At 28.4% G+C, this 22637-nt stretch overlaps 2 protein-coding genes across 4 annotated transcripts in view; one reads left to right on the top strand and one right to left on the bottom strand.

The window, feature by feature from the left end:
* LOC132939839 (lachesin) overlaps window positions 1–16057 on the top strand; it is a 197684-nt gene extending 181627 nt beyond the window's left edge. For both annotated transcript variants that reach the window (XM_061007236.1, XM_061007235.1), the window contains exons 4-9: window positions 776–961; window positions 1050–1242; window positions 2461–2589; window positions 7845–7964; window positions 13920–14090; window positions 14939–16057. In XM_061007236.1, coding sequence (XP_060863219.1) covers window positions 776–961; window positions 1050–1242; window positions 2461–2589; window positions 7845–7964; window positions 13920–14090; window positions 14939–15171 — 1032 coding nt within the window. In that variant the 3' untranslated portion in view covers window positions 15172–16057. The remainder of the gene's footprint in view (window positions 1–775; window positions 962–1049; window positions 1243–2460; window positions 2590–7844; window positions 7965–13919; window positions 14091–14938) is intronic.
* A 3746-nt stretch (window positions 16058–19803) lies between these two features.
* Window positions 19804–22469, bottom strand: LOC132939842 (magnesium-dependent phosphatase 1-like). 2 transcript variants are annotated; one of them, XM_061007239.1, is made up of 6 exons: window positions 22313–22469; window positions 21965–22133; window positions 21795–21825; window positions 20882–20911; window positions 20591–20809; window positions 19804–20519 (listed from the first exon to the last, which is right to left on the bottom strand). In XM_061007239.1, exons 2-6 carry the CDS (start codon window positions 22023–22025, stop codon window positions 20342–20344), a joined length of 519 nt encoding a protein of 172 aa, XP_060863222.1. In that variant the 5' UTR covers window positions 22026–22133; window positions 22313–22469; the 3' UTR covers window positions 19804–20341. The 2 variants fall into 2 exon arrangements, with proteins under 2 accessions (XP_060863222.1, XP_060863224.1); XM_061007241.1 differs by having other exon boundaries at window positions 22190–22466.
* Between the last annotated feature and the right edge of the window lie 168 nt (window positions 22470–22637).

The following is a 22637-nucleotide window of genomic DNA, read 5'->3' on the forward strand; positions in this document are numbered from 1 at the left end:
TAATAATAAACATGATGGTCCAAAAAAAAACTTTGAATTTCATATAGAAGTAATACATTACTTTTATAGTTTTTATACATGAAATGTTTAGTTTAACATATTTACATTATATAATGTATGTAAAACAATTTTAAATTAAGAGTTTAGATAAACATAATACAAAATATACATGTATTATTCCTCCTAATACAATGCGTGCTATACTTTTATATAAACCAATCGTATCTATATAGTTCTTACAAAGGGCCATTTTTTAATAGAAAAGTAAGTAGGTTAAAAAAAGCCAAGCATTTCTAGTACCATGTTTGTACATTTGAATATACGCGTCTATTCACCCTACCAAATCCCATTACGTAATGGATTTCCATCGTATCGTATACAGTCTCTTTTGATCCAATACTAAACCCCAATTTTAGTACAAAACAGCACATACCAGCACATGTATATTTTCTGCACTATCTATTATATTTAAATATTTTATAGAAGAAATCACTTGTATAGCACAAATGGCACTATTAGAGTAGACTAATAATATTATTACTATCTTAATAATTACGAAGTTTAATACAATAATAATAATCATAAGTATGAAGATAAAAATTGCATCGTTCTTATTTGTATTAACTATGAAATATTAAATTATTTTTAACGTCAAAAAACGAATTTACTAATTCAACTTACACTCATCAAAACCCACTAACACATACTTATGATTGCTGTGGATGACGAATTATAGATATCTCTATGTTTCTAACACATGGTTGGTTGTACTCAGGTTGCTTGGATTAAAGCAGATACGAAGGCTATATTAGCTATCCATGAACATGTTATCACGAACAACGAAAGGTTGTCCGTCACGCACAACGATTATAACACATGGACATTAAATGTTAGGACAGTTCGGAGAGAAGATAGAGGCACTTATATGTGTCAAGTTAATACGGATCCAATGAAAAGCCAAGTAAAATATACTGCAACTTTACTTTACTTTACTAAAATATAAATATACTTTTTTTTTTATTGACTGCCTTTACTATATCTGCTTGTAGAGTGCTTTTCTAGAAGTAGTTATACCACCAGACATCGTATATGAAGACACGTCCGGAGATATGATGATCCCTGAAGGTGGTTCAGCTAAATTGATTTGCAAAGCTCGAGGATATCCTGAACCAAAGATACTATGGAGAAGAGAAGATGGAGGAGATATTATTGTTAGAACTGGAACTACAGTAAAAACTAAAAGTAAGATGAGTGGCATTTCAACGCAACCATAACGTTTCACGTAATAAAATTCAAATTTATAATTGATTTTATCCATTCAACACAATAAAAAGTATAGTCTATAGTTTAATCAATGTAATGTAAAAACTCGCAAATACCACTAACTAATATCAGTTAGAAGAGAAAACTTACAAGCCAAAGTTTACGTTAGAAACTTAAACTCTTTCTCGGTTGGTATTTAGTGCTATTGAACGAGCCTTTAATTATTAGTTTTAAAATAAAAAAATGGATAATATTGGTATTAGACTCTATATCATCGTTTTTTTTAGTATTATTGAGTAATATAATGAGCTCAGCTTTTGAAAAGAGAACCAATGTATTTTAATGTAATTTTTGTTTTGTTTTGTTACTCATAAATTGTTTGTAATTGTTATAATTTGGTGACAATAAATATTATTATTATTATTACTATTATTATTATATAATAAATTACAAAATATCTACTTAAAAATGTACAAAATGCATCGTACTAATTTATAATGATATTGTTATAGGGTACAACAAAAGCTAATTAGCAAGAAAAAATCATCGTATTAAATTATAATGTTATAATGTTATATGATATTATGTAGTATGTAGGTTAGGTTAGGTTAGGTATAAAAGTACATATTATTGAAATTTATTTAAATCTCCAAAATACGTATAGTACCTACCCAGTTACCTACATAAATTACTGAATAACTATTTTCGATGATATATTTTATTACTTTTTTCTTTATTTTTATACTATATAAAACCAAAGTAGTTATTTATAAATTAGAACTTCTTAATAAAACTATAAACACGTATTTGTGTATTAGCCGGTTTCTGTTGGTAAAATTCATAATAAGAACATATTAATAATTGTTTTCTATGATACAAAATAATTTTATGGACAGGAACGTACAACTTTTTAGACATTATAATATCATAAATAAAATACTTATTAACATATATAATAATAACGAACTATAATAGCTAAAATAATTAAGCCTAATATAGTAATATATATATATTATAATTATATTATGTTATAGAAATTAAAAATAAAGTATAAAAGAGTATAAAAAAAGTGATTCTTTTTATAAAAAAATTAAACTTCTTTCGTTATAATTATTAGTAAAATATAGTAAAGATATTATTCTTATAAATATTTTGCTTTTTTATTCTATAGAAATATATTTTTTTAATTTATCTCAGTGACATCAGTTGAAGGGGAATCATTACTTTTATCAAAAGTGACAAGATCAGAAATGGGTGCATACCTTTGCATTGCGGCCAACGGTGTACCACCATCAGTTAGCAAAAGACTGATGCTTCACGTTCATTGTAAGTATATATTTATATGAATTATTCATTATAACATTCTATTATATTATACATAAAGATACAGCTGAAAAATTATTTTTTTATGGTACATAGAGGAAAAAAGAAAAATCGACGTAATTTCCTCCACCTAGCATCCCCTGGCGATCGTTCAACAATGGCACAGTAAAACAGATTTAAAGTTTTTTCGTCCCGATAGGGTTAGGTCTGATTGGCATTTATCACTGGTATCGAAAACGGTTCAAGTATAAAAGAGCATTAATAACGTCCATCTCTACTATCATTCTCTCTCACTCTTTTTAAAATAAATATATATATATATATATATATTATACATAGAAAATATATATATTGATTTGTATAAAAGCTGATATACAGTACAAAACGGAATCAGCTGTCGACGAGAGCTATTTTTTTACTATAGAAAACTCGTCAAAAATGGAGAAAAAAAACCATTACCCCCTCACAAATCACTTTTTAGGTAGAAGGGTGGATATGAAGCCGGTAAAGCATTGTTGATGATCCCTATTGTGTGCTAAGCAAACGTGAATAAAATAGTGGGTTAAATATTAATTTTTTCAATTCGAATATACGCTGACCACTTCACATTTCTAAATTAATTAGTTAATATAAATTAGTTATATAATGCAAGTCACATATTTAACGATAGAAGTTACACAATAATAAAAAAATCATTAATAACCAAATTTTATCTATATGTATACTATGAAACAGAAATATTTAATATCTAAAAAATAGTTTCAAATTATACACTTAATACTTGTTTTTGATAACGTTATTCGATTAATTATTATCAAAAATTAGGTATAAAATTGTTGAGTACAAAAATGATTTGTGGGAAACAATGACACATGAATGTGTTAAAATATGCTGATTCTTCATACCACATTCAATACAAATTGTGAAAATAATTAATAAATTATTAAATAAATGTCTCTGTAACAAAATAGAAAATTATTTATTTATACAACGATAAAAATAATCACATTCGTCCTTTACTTTTACTTATCACAATTATTAATGTGCAAATATTATATTATTTTTTATAACAGATCGATATTCAATAATTGCTAACTTATAGTCAGATTATATTTCAAATTCAAAAACCATAAAATTCTGAAAATTAACTTTATTAAATATGGTAATCGTACACCTATTCACTCTGTTCTTATTTTAATAGTTGGAGAATTAAATTAATAAGTATTAATTAATTTTAAGTTAAGTATTTCAGTTTATGTTCTCATGAAATATATTTTTTTTATTTTATATATGCTATTTATGTGAGCCTTTATTTTCCATATAATTATTTGAAAATATTATCTTCTGGAACACCATGAATTTCTATGTGTATTACTATGTACTAGTGTATAATTTTAACTCCATAAAAATAATATATGTTAATAAATCTTTTTTAGTCTACAACCAGTAAATAACGTAACGTAACTTGACAGTTTTAATACCATATATAAAATACGACACATTTGTCACCACCATTGGTGAACGAGGTGAATGGTCAATAATTAATTAGGGAAGGGTTATACTAGTTGTCTTGGTTGTGACGAGACAAACGTTAATCTGTTTGGTGGTATTGCTGCATAGAATGTGTTGTTTAAAAGGGCTGTTCATTAGAGTCCGTTGACGTTTTTGGCCGCTATAATGGAATTTGTCCTGGAATAAATAGTCGTCGAACAAACCACTCCTGTCTACTACCATCCACTATGGTAGGAGGAAGATAGAAACAACCGTATATAATAAATACGTTTTCGAAATTGTGTTATCATTAGTTTCAAAATAATTTTTTTATTCTTAAATTACATCCCAACTCACCCTTTCAATGTAGATACCCATTAAAAACCTACATTAATCAAAATAATATATTTTTAACAGATAATTTATTTTCTATACATGGTACTTACCTACCAAATGCTATTTTAACATTATTTTAACAATAAATGACAACAAAATATAAACCATAATCTATAATTTCTATACCTAACTAAGTAATCAACGCATAAAATACATATTTATATACAATTTACAATAACGTGTCCTGTAAAACATATTACAATTGGGAGTGAAGCACTAAATCTATTCAGTTTTAACTATATTTTGTCGTATCCCAAAAATGTTCACAATAATTGTTAAACTATAATTACTATAATCATAATCTTTCAACGAACTAAAACTGCAGGACTAGAAAAAATATTTACGGTTTCAAGCCCTGTAAAATTGTATCACATTATATTTTTATCATCTATCGTAGTCTGACTGTAAATTAATATAGTAGATCGATATATTAACATCGAATTTTTAACGAGTAGCTTATGAGATATAAGTATTTAAAGTTTTGATGAACGGAGTGAAGTGGATACCCCGCAAAATGTTGGTCCACTACAGACTCCGCTCGTAAAAACTTCAAATACATACTAATAACTAATTAACTACTTACCAGAAATTTGATTTTATACATCAAAATACTTCAAATAATATTCTGCTTAGGAATATGAAATATCACATGTATGTTGTCATTCTAAAAGTAAAACTTAAAAAATGGTGACTATAAAAAAGTTTCAAAAATGTTGTTTTGTAACGATTAAATACAACAAAAACTAAGTGAAAAAACATTTTCAAAAACGTTAATAGTTTTTAAATTAATGACTGTTTCATATTAAATTATTAATCACATAGTAATTATATATTTTTTATTCCATGCTAAATTACAGAAAATCAAAAATAAATGTTAAACAATAGATATTTTTCAATAAAGTAGTAGTTAACGTCTTAATCAAAAAAAAAATTACTAACTATAATACTATACCACACTTCTAAATATTATGATTAAACTAAATTTATTAATTTAGCTACGCCAATCATCAAAAATAATATAATTCATATTATACAATAATTGTATAGTTTTATTTATATGTGTTACTTTTAAAATGTTGGAAACATGAAAAATATGAAACTTAAGTGGATTGATACAAATAAAATTGAACAATAAAATATGAACACAAATTATATGTAATACATTAAGGCTTTAGTAAAATTCTAAACTTATTTTGAGTATGATATTCAAATTTTAAGATTTATTGTCAAAATTATTCTATCCTTTGATAATATACTAATTATCTTATATTTGTAATTAAATAATACATTTAGTTAACGTGTTTTTATCAAATTATAAATAAATTAGATTATTCACTAACAACTTTATTTGGTGCTTCTGTATGTATTGAAGTAACCTTTCCATGAATTCTAATTACTTTGGAAGTTGTTTAATCATACTATCCTTATGCATAAATATCTTGGTACCTTTTCAGCATACCTAAATACTTTATTTCCCATGTTTATTTAAAATATTTTTACGAAAACTTCAAAAACACCATACGAATAAGAATTTACATTTGTGTGTAGAAATTGATCAACATAACGATATTTATATTATTATGATTATAGAATATACTGCATAGGGACATTTTTTTTCTTTAACATACAGAATTTTATATGATTTACTATAGGAAAATTAGTGTTTTTCATTTGTTCACATTGCTCTTATTTTTTACCTGCATTTCAGTTTTTACAATATATTATTTTTCATTATCAGCCTGTGACACTAAAAACTTAGCATATCATTAATTATTATTAATAGACTACACATAGATTTTCAAACTTTTTTACAAAGAAGATTAGATTGAGTGTTCAATTTAAAACTATTTGTTTTATAAAAAATTAAACTAATAACAATGATATTTGATTCTGTCAGCTAATCTAATATATTATACAGGGTGAATAAAACAATTATAATATGATTGGATCAGCTATTACCTAAAATTGTTGTTGATGTCAAAAATGTGCAATACATTTTGAACATTAAAAAAACAACAATATTATAATATTCAAAAATATTTTTTTTATGCAATGTACTACCTATATCAAATTTGATCATAAGAGTTAATCATAATAATGTTAAAGGGGGGCGGAGTGGACGAGCGGTATAAAGCGCCGGTTGCGACGCAGCCGGCGCCGGTTCGATTCCTTGGTCATGGGTGGCATTTTTCTTCAGGCAAGTCACGGTGTCCGGAGAACAAGTGCCGCCATCCCCCACCCGGGCATGGCAGATACCTACGGGTGCCCAATCAAAAATTCTGCCAAACACAAACACTCACGTGTAAAAACCCACCACTTCAAAACCCTACCACCACCACATACAACCCTACTAACAGCTAATGGCCATAGATATCGGGCTTATAGATCAATAAAAAAAAAAAATAATGTTAAAGTAAATTTTTTTCTTTAAAATCCTAATTCAACATAATATGTTGTTCATAAACAAGAAAATGTTTATAATATAGATACTAAAACTATAATAGATACTATTATGTCTATAATATATATAGATTTGAAAAAAAACAAGTACTTATATTGGTTCTTAGAATATAATATATATTTAATCATCTCATCTCTTATAAGAACAATATTTTTTTATTATAATTTTTAACTCAACAATTTTACAATAAGACAATGAATGTAAATTGTAAACTGTCACCTCTTATTTAAAATATTTTATAAAACAAAACCCAACCAAGAAATAAATTTAACATAACTTATGCCAATTCGGTTTTTAGATCTCCGTGATGAAGGTCAATATAATTAATGTAAAACCAAAAAAGAAACAAAGTTTTCATAAAATATTCAAATATTTAACCAAGTATCACTAACACCGGACAGATGCCAAGGGGACACTTGCATAAGTAATGGAAATCGATTTTGTAATCTGGTCTCACGGAAACTTTCAGTTTTTAATTAAAAACTTACTTCATCTGAAAGCCGACAAAATTAGTTACTTTTCAATTTCTCTGTAAATCTAACGAAAAGAAGAAACGAATGAAAGGGTGGGAATGAATATTATTTTGAAACAAAATGCAATATTTATCAAAAAGTTGGTAGCTCCAATTTGGCAAATTAACATTGTAGGTTGTAACTAAATTTTTAAGATAACCTAAAATAACTTTTCGATAAAACAAAATAAGTTTGCTTTTACATATTTGTCGAAAATGAAATTCCTATAAAACAGTTCAGCGAGTGCGAGCGAGTGAAATGTAGCAATATAAATATTCTAGATTTCTGGGGCGGTGGGAGGTAGGAATTCAATGAATTTATTATATAAACCCACTCCGCTTAAGTATGTTTTTATAAATCATAAAATACAGAAACTTAAATATACTTTTTCATTACAGTTCATCCATTGGTTCAAGTACCAAATCAACTAGTGGGAGCACCTCAGAAAACGGACATCACACTTCAATGCTATGTGGAAGCGTCGCCAAAGTCAATCAATTATTGGACTAGAGAATCGGGTAAATATATAAGAATTAATAATTATTATAATTAAATAAAAATAAACTTGAAACCATTTTTTTTAATCAAATCTCCTATATTTTATGACAATTTATTTTTAATATATTTATATTCAATTTGGATGCAATGATAAAACATCTCATTCGAAAACCGTTTTAAGCTGAACTCAACTCAATTTACTCTTGAATGGATATTTCAAAATTATATTTAAGTCTCTCATTATTTATTTATTTATTTATTTATTTGTATAATTTAAACGGGCGAACCCAGTTACATTTACTATAGACATACGTCTACAATTATATAATATAGTAATAATAATAATAATAATAATAATAATATTTGTTATCACATGAACACTAATTTTAAAATAATAATAAGACAATTATACAGATAGTATCCATTTGGTAAATATACAGGTTTAAGTAATGTATGTGATGAGACACTTATGAAAATAATTCACTGAAAACAAAAAGGTTAAGAATACAGAGTAAAGTAGTATAACATTGGAAATCAACTTATGAGTAATTGATATAGATTATAATATTTATACAGCTAAAATATTATTTAGGTAAAAATTAAAATCCTTTAAGGAGACGCAGGAAAATAGATCAACATTTAAATAATTAACAAGTTGCATTGATCTATTCATAGGAGCACTTAGACCATAGTTTGAACGTTGGAGTTGCACATAAAAAGTATTCAATTGCCTAGTTCTACGATTTGGGATATTAAAATTCAATAAAGAAAGTAGTTCAGGACAGTTAATATACCCATTCGTTAATTTAAAAATAAAACATAGATCAAGTCTTTTCCTTCTATTGACAAGGGTTTCTAGCTTTAAATAGGACAATAATGGTTGATACGATGAGTGAGGCGCTCGTTCGATACAACATCTGAATTGAATTATACGTAAAAAACGGTTTTGAATTGATTCCATGCTTTTTGTAGCACCGATTGATTGTGAGGACCATACTATAGATCCATAATCAAGTAATGATCTAACGAAGGAACAGTAGAGTGACTTTAGAACCTAACAATTTACCATTAGAACACCCTACAAAAACACAATTACGAAACATATAGTTAGTAAATCAGTGATTTCTATTAAAAATAATGTGAAAACACCATATAATAAACTATTCCGCATGCCAAACATAATATGATAACAATAACTACCCATTTTTCTATTATCATTTATTTTTTGTGACCAATTATATTTTTTAAAAAAAAGCTAATTGATAAATATTACCTAGTTTATAGGTGCAAAAACAGAAAATGTTTTAATTAATTTAGTATTATTATCGCGTTAATTTTATATTTGTTTCGTAGGTAGGTACTTACAATATAATATATACTTTAACTAAGTACTAAAAGTATATCGTAACCCGTTTCTGCAGTTCACGCGACCCACCACCAGTTGAAGACCACCGCTCTAAATTATATTATAATATAGAAAATAATAGTTTAAAATTTAAATGAATTGCAATGATACATTAGTCACCACATGTAATACATAATCCATAAAGACAAAAAAAAATTAACGTCCGAATAAAAAAATATTACCAGCCTTTTTTTGTAATGTGATGACACAATAGAGAACACAAAGGCCAAATGCAATATAATATTATGAATGGGATGGTTAAGGTGAGGACGTTGTTAGTTTGTGTGTGTGTGTGAGGGGGGGGAAAGAGGGAAGCGGCTAGGTTGACAATATAATTGTATTGGTTCAAAGGCTACGCGCGCGCTACCACCACCGCCACAGCCGCCGGTTGATGGCGTTGCAAAATCTACGACCCCGGCCAATTTTGTACTGCTCTCAGTGCCCTGTCATCCCTCACCCGCTCACTGTTCACCCTCGCCCCACCGCCGCGCGATGCCTTTAAAAAGCTCCGACCACCACCGCGACGGTGTGTACACTTTATTCAAAGCCATGCTAATAAATGTAATTTACATATTTTTCAAATAATTCTATCCGGTACACCGCGTCACTGTGTGTAGCGTCTATGTGTATGTGTGTACAGACGCATATTATATAGGTACCTATGTATACCGTGCATATAGTATAGTATACCCCATCATGTGTACCCACCGCTATACCGGTGTGTGTGTATGAGTGCCGGTTGGGAGGGTTAAAAGCACCCCGCGCACGGTGTTTATCCCCTGCCGACCTGCAGCAATCCCTGCTCCGCGCTCGCCCCCGATCACTTGCAACTTTTACCCGCGATCGTCGGTCGTCGTCCCACCAATAGTGTGCGGCGGTGGTACCTATATATACGTATTTAGTAGTAGTAGTAGTAGTAGTAGTGGAGTACAATGTCCACGTAATGACGATGGCGACGACGACTCTCCAAAGTATGAATATTTATACGATATATATATTTTTCTTTTACCCCGCCGGCGGTAGTGTTGTGTTCCCGTATTACATTGTATCATTGCGTTGTGTATTGCTCTACATAGTGGTGTGTAGTTGTTGCACGCACCGCGTCCCTCCGGGGCTCAAATGCCTACGGGTCATTATCGTGGTATTTTATGTGAACTCGTATAGGTATCTCCCATATACCTACCTACATGCAATTCAATTAAAATCCACTCTATACTTTTGTGTGCGTTTGTGTGTGTGTGGGCCAACAGGCTAAGCAAATTAATGTTTGAAAAGTTAACGCTTTAAAAACAAACAAATAAATAGGACTCCTCGTGTTCTACGACATCGCCGCGTTCACTGTTTAGTATAACCGTTATACGATCCGCGCGCGCGTCTAATTTATCGAAATGCGTGTGGCACTAATGTATCATTACGGCAATATTATATGTTCATCAAATAAGTTAGAACAAATTAATAGAGTAACGATAGAGAATTACTAGTGATCGAATACATAGAACATAAAAATATACGTAACCTAAACGCACGCGACATAATAATATAGAAACAGAAGTAATAAACTATAATATGTATAATATGATGTTGGTAGGTAGGTATGTATACTTTTGATTTTAGTTTCACGTTTTTTCTACAAAACAGTCCGCGGATCCAATAGTCGTAAAACATTAATAAAACATTCCACTTTAACGGATTTAAATATCATTAGTTCAGATATAATATCTGATATCATATTATCCGCATTGGCATCGGTGGGATTTATATTATTATATCATTATGATATGTTTTTAAGTTTTCATTTGTTTACTTAGGATTGAAGCACACACGTTCAAAAGGCATAGGGCTTAAACCTTACACGTGATATGCACAGGGTAATTATATATATAGTAGACTGTGGCTTATACAAGGGAGGTGTTTGGTGGATATGACACCCCCCCTCCCTTTAACATGTGTTAAATACTTAAATATAAATAATTTTGTAACTAAATATAAAAATATTACGATTTTAAAAATTTATTTTTTTTTATTATAATTGTAAACTATATAAATATATAAATACATATATAATTATGTAGTTATCTGAATATATACTTATACTTATAATATTATAAAGAAGAAAGATTTGTATGTTAGTAACGAATAAACTCAAAAAACTATTGAACCGATTTCAAAAATTCTTTCATCATTAGAATACTACATTATTCTTGAGTAACATAAGCTATATTTATTACTAGAAAAAATTATGGATTTTTCAATTAAAAGTTAAAATCAAACTTTATTTATAAGCAAACCTGCAGACACCGTTGTGAAAATTAAAAATCTAAATTCAAAAGAAAGATACATTACACTATATTTGGTATTTTATAAAAATTCAAATTTTTCATTTATTCAAAAGATAAAATCTTGTTTGCAAGGACATAAGGTACACATGAACATATTATATAATAATAATAACGAACTACGAAAACTTGGTTATAATTAATTAATTTACTAATGTTAATATTGCATATCATAATATTATATTCATTAATATATCATAATATATATTTTATAACGGGAGGAGTTAAGTAGAAATTATAATATACAAAAGTAATAAGTAATAACCAATAAGTATACTAACTAGTAGTAGGTATACTTTCTAAACTTCAAGTTTAGACTGTTTGTGTGTATATTATATAAACTAGTAATGTTACATTGCAAATGTGCACAATATCATCTAATAAATTAATATATTGATTATTATATTCCCAGAACTTTGATGGAAATCAGTAGTCACTGCATAATATAATTCGAACTCCATAGCTGTCAAACATAATTAGTAACTAGGGATTTCAGATTACGAATTTTATACAGACGAGCGTAAACAAATACTAATAAATCAATTAAGCTACCTTTGTCCTACACACATAGTATTATATCATTATTTTTTTGATTCTCGAATTTAATCTAGAAGATACATAATGTAGTGTAGGTAGGTACTCCCAGAATACGTATTGAATAAATTAATGAATGATAAAAATGTCTTAAAAATGAATAAATAATAAAAGAAATAATTTTCTAAAAATACCTAACTTAGTTAAATATAATTATACTATTATAGATAGACATTTTAGATACTTGATTAAACAACGGGTGTTCAAAGTTAGATTTAGCAATCATAATCGAAACACATAGAACATACCTAATGTACATTGGCACTTGACGAAACACCTAAGTCGATGTTTAATTAGACACATAAACACCGCAAATAAAAAATTAGCATGCTATTCTCGATAACTAAAAACAAATCTAATCTGAATAATCTAAGTCTGACTAGGTAAAACTTCTACTGCTACACAATACATATTTTATACACAAGTAAACGACATGGTACAATATCAAAGAAATATAATTTTACCGCTATGATTATATTTAAGTATTTAACAGATTTTTTTTGATGCTGTAGTGTATCGGATAAGAATATTATAATAGATAGATAGAATCTACGTAATAATATACTATCCTTATTTCTTAGAAATAAAGACTGACAAACAGTTTACACTCTGCAGAATCGTATATCATATGCAAGGTTTATCATTGAATTAAAATTTAACACATCCATTGAATAGTGACCAACTAAACTGTGATGATTGATGAGGTACCTACATTTGAAACCTAGGCTTATATAGAGCAGTTCCTCGGTTTAAAAATATTATTTTGATGCATTTTTATTTTTAATATTATTTATGAAAATATGTTATCTTTTTAAATGATAACCATACATAACCAAACAATTTTAAATCTTAAGAATATAATATAACAGATATTCAAAAGTTTAAAACAAAATCGTATTTAGTAATTTTAGTAAGGCGTAGATTAACAGTAACTTCAGTTCGATTAAAATATTTACTGACCATGGAATTCTACTCTGTATCTACACAACTTGATCAAAATAGTTAAATTTAAAGTTTAAATATGTATATATTGTCAAGTAAAAATGCATTTTATTAATATTCCAGAGGCGTTTATATAAAATGGGCCAAGACAAAATATATGAACGAAAAAGTATAAGATCGATTGACCCTCAAATATTTCCACACCCCAGACCTTTTTATACCAAATCAAGTAGGGTACCTATTAGTTATTACTTATTACCTATCTAGATGCAGTAGGTACACACCATCACATAGTATGACACAGTAATTTTTTCAGAAAACAATTATTAAGTTTAATTACCGCGGACACAGCATATTAATTAATTACAACTACAATTTGTTCACCCCCCCTCCCCCAATAGAGGATGGTTTTTTTTAGAATAAATAAAAAACTGCATACAAACTAAACACTTTGAATAACGGACACTTCCGAATAGCGGACAAAATATCAACGACAGAGAATTTCCAGTATTAAGACTATTTTTAACTTAAGTTCACTACATTTTGTTGGTGAAATAAAATATGTTATAATAAAATATAATTAAGAAAACGTGTTTTAATGGACATAGTAAAATGTAATTATTTAATAACCATACAAATTAAAAACAGAAATTGTATTAAAAAAATTAATTAAATGTGGGTTTAATGTATTATTTTAGGAGAGATGATAATTTCAAATGACAAGTACAATATGACAGAATTAACAGTTTCGTATTACAGTGCTCAGATGAAACTGACAATTAGGAAACTTAAAAAATCAGATTTAGGAGGATACAAATGCATATCGAAAAATTCAATTGGAGAAGCCGAAGGAAATATTAGAGTATATGGTAAGTCAATTAATATTTTTCTTTTAAATTAGAATGGACAAACTAATGTATACTTAAAAGTTGATCCAATACAGTCTTCATTTACTCAAAATCTAAAATAAAAATTATAGTAGGTACAGGAGTCACAGTTCACAAATTGGGAACAGCAGTATCTATAAAATATATAAAAAAAACATTCAAATTGAAGGAATTATAAACCGTTATATTTAAAAAATTGACTGTAATTAGAGCTTAGGTTATAAATAATTATCCAAAAATGATCATTAATTTATAAATACCTTTAGGTATTTTCGTTTCAACTTTTTTCGTGATTTTCCCGAAAATCATAAAGGAAATTTAAAATAAGTCCCCTGTACAGTCGTTGACTTTTAAACCCGCACACTTGCGATAAAATACAAGACAAATCCCCACACTTTTGATAGGTTAAAACCGTACACTTTTTGTAGGTTGAAACCACACAATTTTTAAAATTGTTGTATCCAAAAACCGCACACTTATGATTTTTTCTCCAAAAAAGTCTTTACAATAGTACTTTATAATGTATATTATGTACAATATTATGCAAACAAGATTTAAACATTTAAACAAGTGCTCCTAAAAATAAAAAATAATTTAATTAAAAATCAAATTTATCTTATCCGTTATTTAGCACACAAAATAGTGTGGGATTTTAACACACTATAAGTTAAGTTATACCACGACCGAAAAAGTGTGCTGTTTTTGGATGCCATTTTTACAGTAATATCCAAACCTTACAAACTTCTTAGTTGAGCTTACAAAAATATAAACGTAATAAATTTAACACCAAACATTTTTTTTTTTAAATAACACTGCGTATTTATCAACAGAAATGGATTTATCTAAGCCCAGAACACCTAGCGAAGACGATGACGATAATGCTATAAATAAGTTTGATTCTGAAGAAGATGATTATGAAAATAGAAACACGGGACGCAATTCTTCAAGCAATTCACCAGCACTCAAAGATCAATCTCACCGTTTACCTAGATCATCTTCAAACATAATACGATACATCAACTCCGTTATGTTAATACCGATATTAATGCTAATGAAATACTGAACTGTTATATTGTATTCATATTAAAGTAAACAAATTATCGGAGGTTGGCCTATTCCATTTAAACTATAATACGCATCATATACTATTCATACTTCGTACCTATATACCTAATATTGTATTATGTGTATTGTGTAGGTAAGTAAACATTTTTCATTTGCATTCTTCCTACTAATAGTATTCCACCAAAACACGATACGAAACTACCGATATGTATACAGTATACGAGAAGTAATCCTATTAAAAATATATATTATGATAAAAACGTGTACTTGGGTACACCGATTCTGTTGGTGAACTTGGTCAAAGAATATAGCCGATATATAGGTACCTACCTAGGTACATATCTTTTGATGGTATTAGTATGGCTGAACCAAGGACAACAGATAAATAAAAAATAAACCAAAGACCTAGTGTAACTAATAAGTAATAACTTTCAACACGTTTCAACAAATATTGTAATTTGTATATATTACTTATTTATGGATCAATACATTTTGTAGTAATTTCAGCTATACAAATTTTGAAACGTACTTTTAAAGTACGTTATTTATAATTACGATGTACCTATTACATACCTATATTATATTATATTTTAATTTGTTTGTAAATAATACCTACCTCCTGTCATCGCTCAACCTCCGTCTGTTTACAATGTTATAATACGAGTTAAGACTATATTTACGCAAATTAATAATAATCAAAAATTATTCTCTATGAGGTATATAATAAATTATTATGTTGTTAATGAATTTATCACATTGAATGTTCTATCGTAAATGAATGTAAAATATTTATCACAATATGTAAATAAACTTAGTTAATTTAATGTATTGAATATTTTGTAATTACCTACCTACTTATTAGTTATCAGGTTCCTACAACCTACTCACCCACTTATTACCTATAAAGTATGATCGAACAAAATAAATGAAATATAATTAATTGCTATTATTTTTATACTGCTAAAAATTAAAAATTAAATAATTATATTGAGTAAATTGCTAAATTCCGTATCAACAAGTTACAATCCTATACATAGACAAATCAATGTATGTAGATACTTATAGTCCACCATTCATAGATACTCGGTAGTTATATTATTTTAAACAATTTTAAACAGCTTTAAGTTAAAATTGAATCATAAAACGCACTGTTTGCTCATAAATTAACATACATAATAATGTGCGATGAATTTTATTATACGTTAATGATTTGAAGGTACCTACCTAACTATCAACTCGTCTGCACCGATACACGTCAAGTATTTTTAACTAATGGCTAAGCTCTCACTAAAACGTAAACATCGTTAACCACTCGAAACTTGCTTAAGAGGACGTGATATCCGCATCTGTCTTGCAAGTACATAACATAGCAAATTTTACTTTTAGCAAACACGTGTAGCTCCGTTAAGGAGCCTGCTCGTGTGTCTTTAATAAGGAGCAATATATAGGCAATATGTAATTTTGTTGCCGCCGCCCATGACATTTGGGTTAGTTGTCAATGATGGCACGATTTACTGGAAAAACTCTCATGCATCGTAGAGTGGTCAGAATTGTTCAATTTTTTTTTCGTTTGAAAGAAGAGAATTTTCTACAGGGCGCATTGAACTTTGATTTTTAATTTTGTTGCTTAAAACAAACATAATAAAAATAACAAAATCTTGTAAAAATTGGTCATATTATATGGTTTGGAAATAGAATCTTGCAAATCCAAGTTCAATCCGCCCTGTAAGAAGCGTTTCTCTTTCAAAAAAAAAAAAAATATCGAAATCGGATCATTTTACGAGGCATGAGAGTTTTTCCTGTAAGGAATGTTTTTGAGCAAAAGAATAAGTCACGTGTAGGCCCCTTGATTTAAAAATTAGAGTAAATTGACCTCTTATAAAATCTAAAGGTAAGATTATTATCTAGACAACTTCATGGGCTTTTTATAATATTTTAGTTTTTAAGCGAGTTATGATTACTTTAAGATATATAAACAATTTACAATTTTAAAATACGCATAGCTTGCTTTAAAATTAAAATATAATAAAAAGTCTATGAGGTTGTCTAGAAAAAAATCTTACCTTTAGATTTTATAAGAGGTCAATTCACTCTAATTTTTCAACTAACTGAGCTACACGTGTTCTGCTTTGCATAGAATTTGCTATGTTACGCACTTGTAAGACGAAGACAACACATGTGGGTATCACACCCTCTTAAACAATTAAGCTTGTTAAGCATTGACGGTAAATGACAATTGGCAGACATTGATTAATAAAACTGACATTCTGCGGTTAGTGGGGTTGGGTAGATATAGACTACAATAGGACATAGGTATAGTCTATATATGAAGAATCTTATTCTTATATTTAACCGATACACACGTTCTAACGTTCTGCTGTACATTAGGAAGTCTAAATAAGTCACTGCAATGGATGTGCTAAATTTGAATTCAATGATATAACTAAGTATATTTAAATTTTAATGATATTATTGATATTAAAGTGATTCATTTTACTATTAGACATTAGTAATGTAGGTACCTAATACAGAAATTTGAACTTCTTTTTCCTGAAAACATTGCATTTGAAAATTGCGTTGTGTTTCCACATAATATAATCCACCTGGTAAAATAATTGATATTTTTATTTTAGACGATTTTATTTAGAACACCTTGATAGTGGACAAACATGATCTGAAGCACATAGGTGGAAATCCATTAAAATTTCGAGGGGAGCTTGGCGATCTTTTGGGGGCTAAGCCCCCGTGAATCCTCACTCCTGAACTAAGTCTATGCTAAAGCCCCTCAATAAATGTTCCTAAAAAGTAACCTGATGATCCTCTCATCGTGTAAATCGTATATGGCAGCGCTATCTAGCTAGGGTATTGAGCAACTGTGAGGACCAGTTCTTCATTAATTTAAAAATGCATAGGGAATAAAAATCGAAAATGTCTTATGCCTATAATTCCATCGAACAAGATACTGTTCAAGAAAATCGAAGCAGTTTTACTGCCCCAAACGGTGAAGACAGACACAAAAATAAAAAAATAAATAAAATAAAAACACACATCATTGTAAAATCAATACGTTCATCGCTCCGCTCAGAATCTAAAATAAATGATGTTCAAAATAATAATAGAATTAAATCGATATATGAGCATTTTATTTACCAAGATATTGGGAAATAACAAAAAGAAAAGTCGAAATATAAATTTTGATTTTGTACTATTATAAAGATGTAATATTTTAGGTACCTATTAAAGTATTGAACCAAGATGGTTATGCATTTTAATATTTTTATTCTTTAGGTTTTTATTAAAATTTTTATTTTTTTAAACAGTTTAGTTAAATATTGTTTGTTGGTATGAGACCTTTTATAGGAATAAAAGATTTTTATATTTAACTGGAATACATTGTATCTTTACTATTACCTTTATTCTTAAAAATCAAAAAGCTGAACAATTTAATATACAAGGCTCCTAATATATTATTACAATGGCAGTTGAAAAATACTAAAAATACTTGGTTACAAATTTTTTTTATAAGCACTTAAAGTTCAAATTTTGACCTAATTTATCAAATTTAAAATTTAAAAATGACTTTTTAGTTAAAAATTTAAAATATGTTCAACTTTTATAGCGAAGGATTGAAAATTTAAAACAAGGTTCCACGTGAGTAGGTTATTCTGTAACCAAAAAATATAATAATATAAAATCAGTTTTTTTTTAGTTATTTTATGTTCAAATTTGGATGAAATTAAATATTTAAATGAAGAACAATTTTAGTTTCATTATATTTCAAAAAATATTATCCGTGGGTACTTGAAATTTCTAAAGTATATTATGATAATAAACAATTAATAATAATTCAACTTAACCGGCTACCGTAATAATATAAATATAATATAAAATATCCAAGACTGACAAACCGTCTCCACTCGGAATCGTTTATTGTATACAATGATTCTATATAACACCATCCATTACAGTCATCCACTTGTAACCTACTGCAGAGCAAAGCATCTTCCAAATACTACTAGGAATTTTAAATTTTGACCTCGCGAATGCATCTACTATTGAACTATACTTATTGTGTACACACACAAAAAAAAACAGAAACACGTCATTGTAAAATCTGTTCTCCATTCAGAATCTAAAAGTTTTTGAAAATTAGTATAATATGCTTCATAGAGTATAGACTCTGAGAAAGTATTTAAGATACTTAATTTGGAAGGCTTCTTAATTTTTATTATAATATACAACCTAATGTATATGTTTATTTAAAATAACACAGTTAGTTGTTATGATGGTAATTTTGTAAAACACTGAGTAAAAAATAATGCGCCTTTTAAAATCTGGTGAATATTACAAAAGTATTTGTATAAACTATAAAATATAGATATGACCAGGTGGTCACAATCCAACATCTATTCGGTATATTATGTATTTATTCTACTTATTACATTATAAGTTGCAAATTACCAGATATTATATTATTTAAAAAAATATATTAGACGGGGATGATGATAAGAGAGTTGGAATAGTGAGTAAGTCTGTTAGTGAAGGGATTATAATGGAGCTTTGCTAACTTTCTGTTGGGTACAAGACCCCCCCCCCACTAAAAAAAAAATCAAGTACCTATGCTATAATATAGTATTGTAAATAATATATTTTATTATAATCAATTTTTTACAATTAATTTTTTTATGGTCCCTGGTTAAAAAAGTTTTGCTAAAATCACTTTACTAATTTACTATGATATAAAAATGTATCTATTGAGCGCCATGGATTTTAAGCCTAGGGGCGTAAAATGTCTAAATAAGGCCCAGTATACTTTCCATTATAATTATACCTAGGTGTAAATAGATGTATAAAATAAAATATAAAAAAACCATTTTTAATTACTTCGCAGCTAAAATTATTTTCCTTTTTTTTATTTTCATACCTAATCAAGATTTTTTCTTATTAGTTTACGACCATCGCGACCCATCAAAAATATTTTGCGACCCATAGGTTGGGAAATACTGCAATACATCATTCTATATTTCTATCATAATATATCTGTATGGTATAGAAAAAAAATATACATGATAACACAATAATGAAGTCCCGTTGGCCGTTTCAAACATTACATATCTTATAAAGTATTTAACTCATGGTTATAATACTTATAACAATAACACAACAGTTCACACATTTGATCTTATATCCGAAAATGTTTTCAAACCATTAATTAAAACTGGCATTGTCATTCCCTTTCTTATTAATATCGATACTACTCCTAAATGTTCTACATCAACAATGTTCCGTTCTTCATCATCAAAAAAAATCATTTCCTCCAGTTTGATATTACAATTTTTGCTTATCCTAATTAATAAAACCAAACATTAGCTAGGGTTGATGAAATATAACGATAATATTTATTACTCAGTACTCACTTATTTATATGTGTGACCTTGCTACCAGGATAAATTTGTTTGTTTTGAAAATATTTATTCCAACCAAATAATTGTATGAGTTGCTCAGCTCCATCAGTTTCTCCAGTTCTTGAAGCTACACTCATGCCAATATTTTTTTCCTGAAGATATTTCAAGACTTTTGGCGTATCTGGATAATATTGAACTACATAACCTCTGGAATCAACTACTTTACCATCTCTAAAAAAAAAAAAAACAACAATAATGTTTATAACTGTACTTACATAAAACTAATAAAAACTATAAACTTACCCATTTTTATGAAAAGGGGGATCCATATGAGTGTCAACCACGAACTAAGATAATATGGACTGGTGGCGACATGATGGGCGGGTGGTAGTGGTGCGGTCATGTTTTAAAACGTAGTTTTCGTAGAGAGGGAAATCTTGCAACCGAAGCGATCGTAGTGTTATTTTCATGAACTACCAAGTATCAACTATTCAATTTACTGTGTTCCGTTCGTTTGCTGGTCGGCGGGCGCGCGCCGTGCAGTGGGTTGTATTCTTCTTTGTTATCTATTATTTTTACCTAATATATCCCCTCGTAAATTCGTAAATAATAATATAAATATTAAATCGTGTTTATTATTAATTATTAGTATGAGTTCATGCTAAACGCTAATACCTATACGGCTATAATACAATCTACTTAATAATATACAGTTATATATATAAATGATTGTAACATTATTTATCAAAAAATTTTATTTTAACTGTTATATGCCCAGACAGTTTTTCAGTCAGGCCGTTTTGGCCCGGTGTACACTGGGTGTCTGGGCGTCTTGCGCTTGAAAGTGGCCGTGGGTACTTGATTCTTGTGCAAGCATGTACAATTTTAACTTATTGTAAGATGTAAGGATGTAACACTTTAAGAGAACAGTTAGTGAATCGTGAATGTTTTGACTGTGTATATAACTATTTAATTAAAAAATATTTTTAATTTTTATACGCTGATCAGCAATGTTTCAATAAGAAATCGATAATCTGTGGCTTACAATTTCAAACCATTTTAATATGTTGTATTTATTTAAATAATTTGAAAGAGTGTCAATACTTTCAAATAGATAGCGTTTCAGTCACTAAATTTCTCCCACTACAGAAATACCGTTGAATAACTTGACCGCAAATATTAACACCGTCGCCAGTCCATACTATCTTAGTTCATGGTGTCAACCCAAAATGGCCACAATGTATAATCTGTAGTAGAAAAATTATCATTATTATCATTATATATTAAGGAATTAAATATTCTATGGTATGGGTGTCCAAGTGAAGCAAATATTACTTAAAATAGAAATATCCTTAAAGTAATGCAAAAAATTACTAAACAGCATACCTAAATCAAAAACAACCATTTTTGGAACTCGTGTTGAACTCTTCGCTGATGGTTTCGCCATGGTAGTTTTGAAAAAAAAAATTGAAAACTATTCAAAATCAAGTAGTTGCGTTTATATTTTAGGCTTATTTATTTCTCCTAGGATACTGCATACCGGCAGAAATTATTCCTAAATATAACAATTATGACATAAAATTATAATCAATTCATTTTCTCCATAATTACTGTCTTGTTATTTTCCAATATTTTTACTCAAGCGTTAATTTTAATATTATTATTAATCGAGAAAAAACATTGACAAAACCTCATAGTTAGTAATAATAACAAGTAACGACGTTAGGGATTTACTCTTTGGATATATTATATTATATTGCCATATTGGATGGGTGGATCTGTGAGTCTGAATAACGATTTAAGATATACAGGACAGGTTAAACATCGGCCTATAACGAATTAACGAATAGTACTTTACGATGACTGGTGAACACGATGTGTCGATGTCACGATTTAAGATAATATACAGGTTAAACATCGACCTATAACGAATAGTGCTTTACGGACTACGGTGACTGGTGAACCAACTATCTGAAACAGCTGAGGGCCCAGAATCACTAGCGCTCGTTGTGGTTTAAATATGTTAAATATCGTGCTGTATATCTTAATTCGTGGTCTA

Source organism: Metopolophium dirhodum, chromosome 2 (genome assembly GCF_019925205.1).
Source record: "Metopolophium dirhodum isolate CAU chromosome 2, ASM1992520v1, whole genome shotgun sequence".
In the NCBI taxonomy this organism is placed as follows: domain Eukaryota; kingdom Metazoa; phylum Arthropoda; class Insecta; order Hemiptera; family Aphididae; genus Metopolophium; species Metopolophium dirhodum.

What these genes read in the sequence shown, in the direction of transcription:
- LOC132939842 (XM_061007239.1), bottom strand. Translation starts at nt 22,025, where the DNA reads ATGGCGAAACCATCAGCGAAGAGTTCAACACGAGTTCCAAAAATGGTT. An exon ending in TGGCCATTTTGGGTTGACAC is followed by an intron (nt 20,912 to 21,794) that starts CATGAACTAAGA and finishes CGTGGTTGACAC; the next exon opens with TCATATGGATCCCCCTTTTC. An exon ending in CCCCCTTTTCATAAAAATGG is followed by an intron (nt 20,810 to 20,881) that starts GTAAGTTTATAG and finishes TTTTTTTTTTAG; the next exon opens with AGATGGTAAAGTAGTTGATT.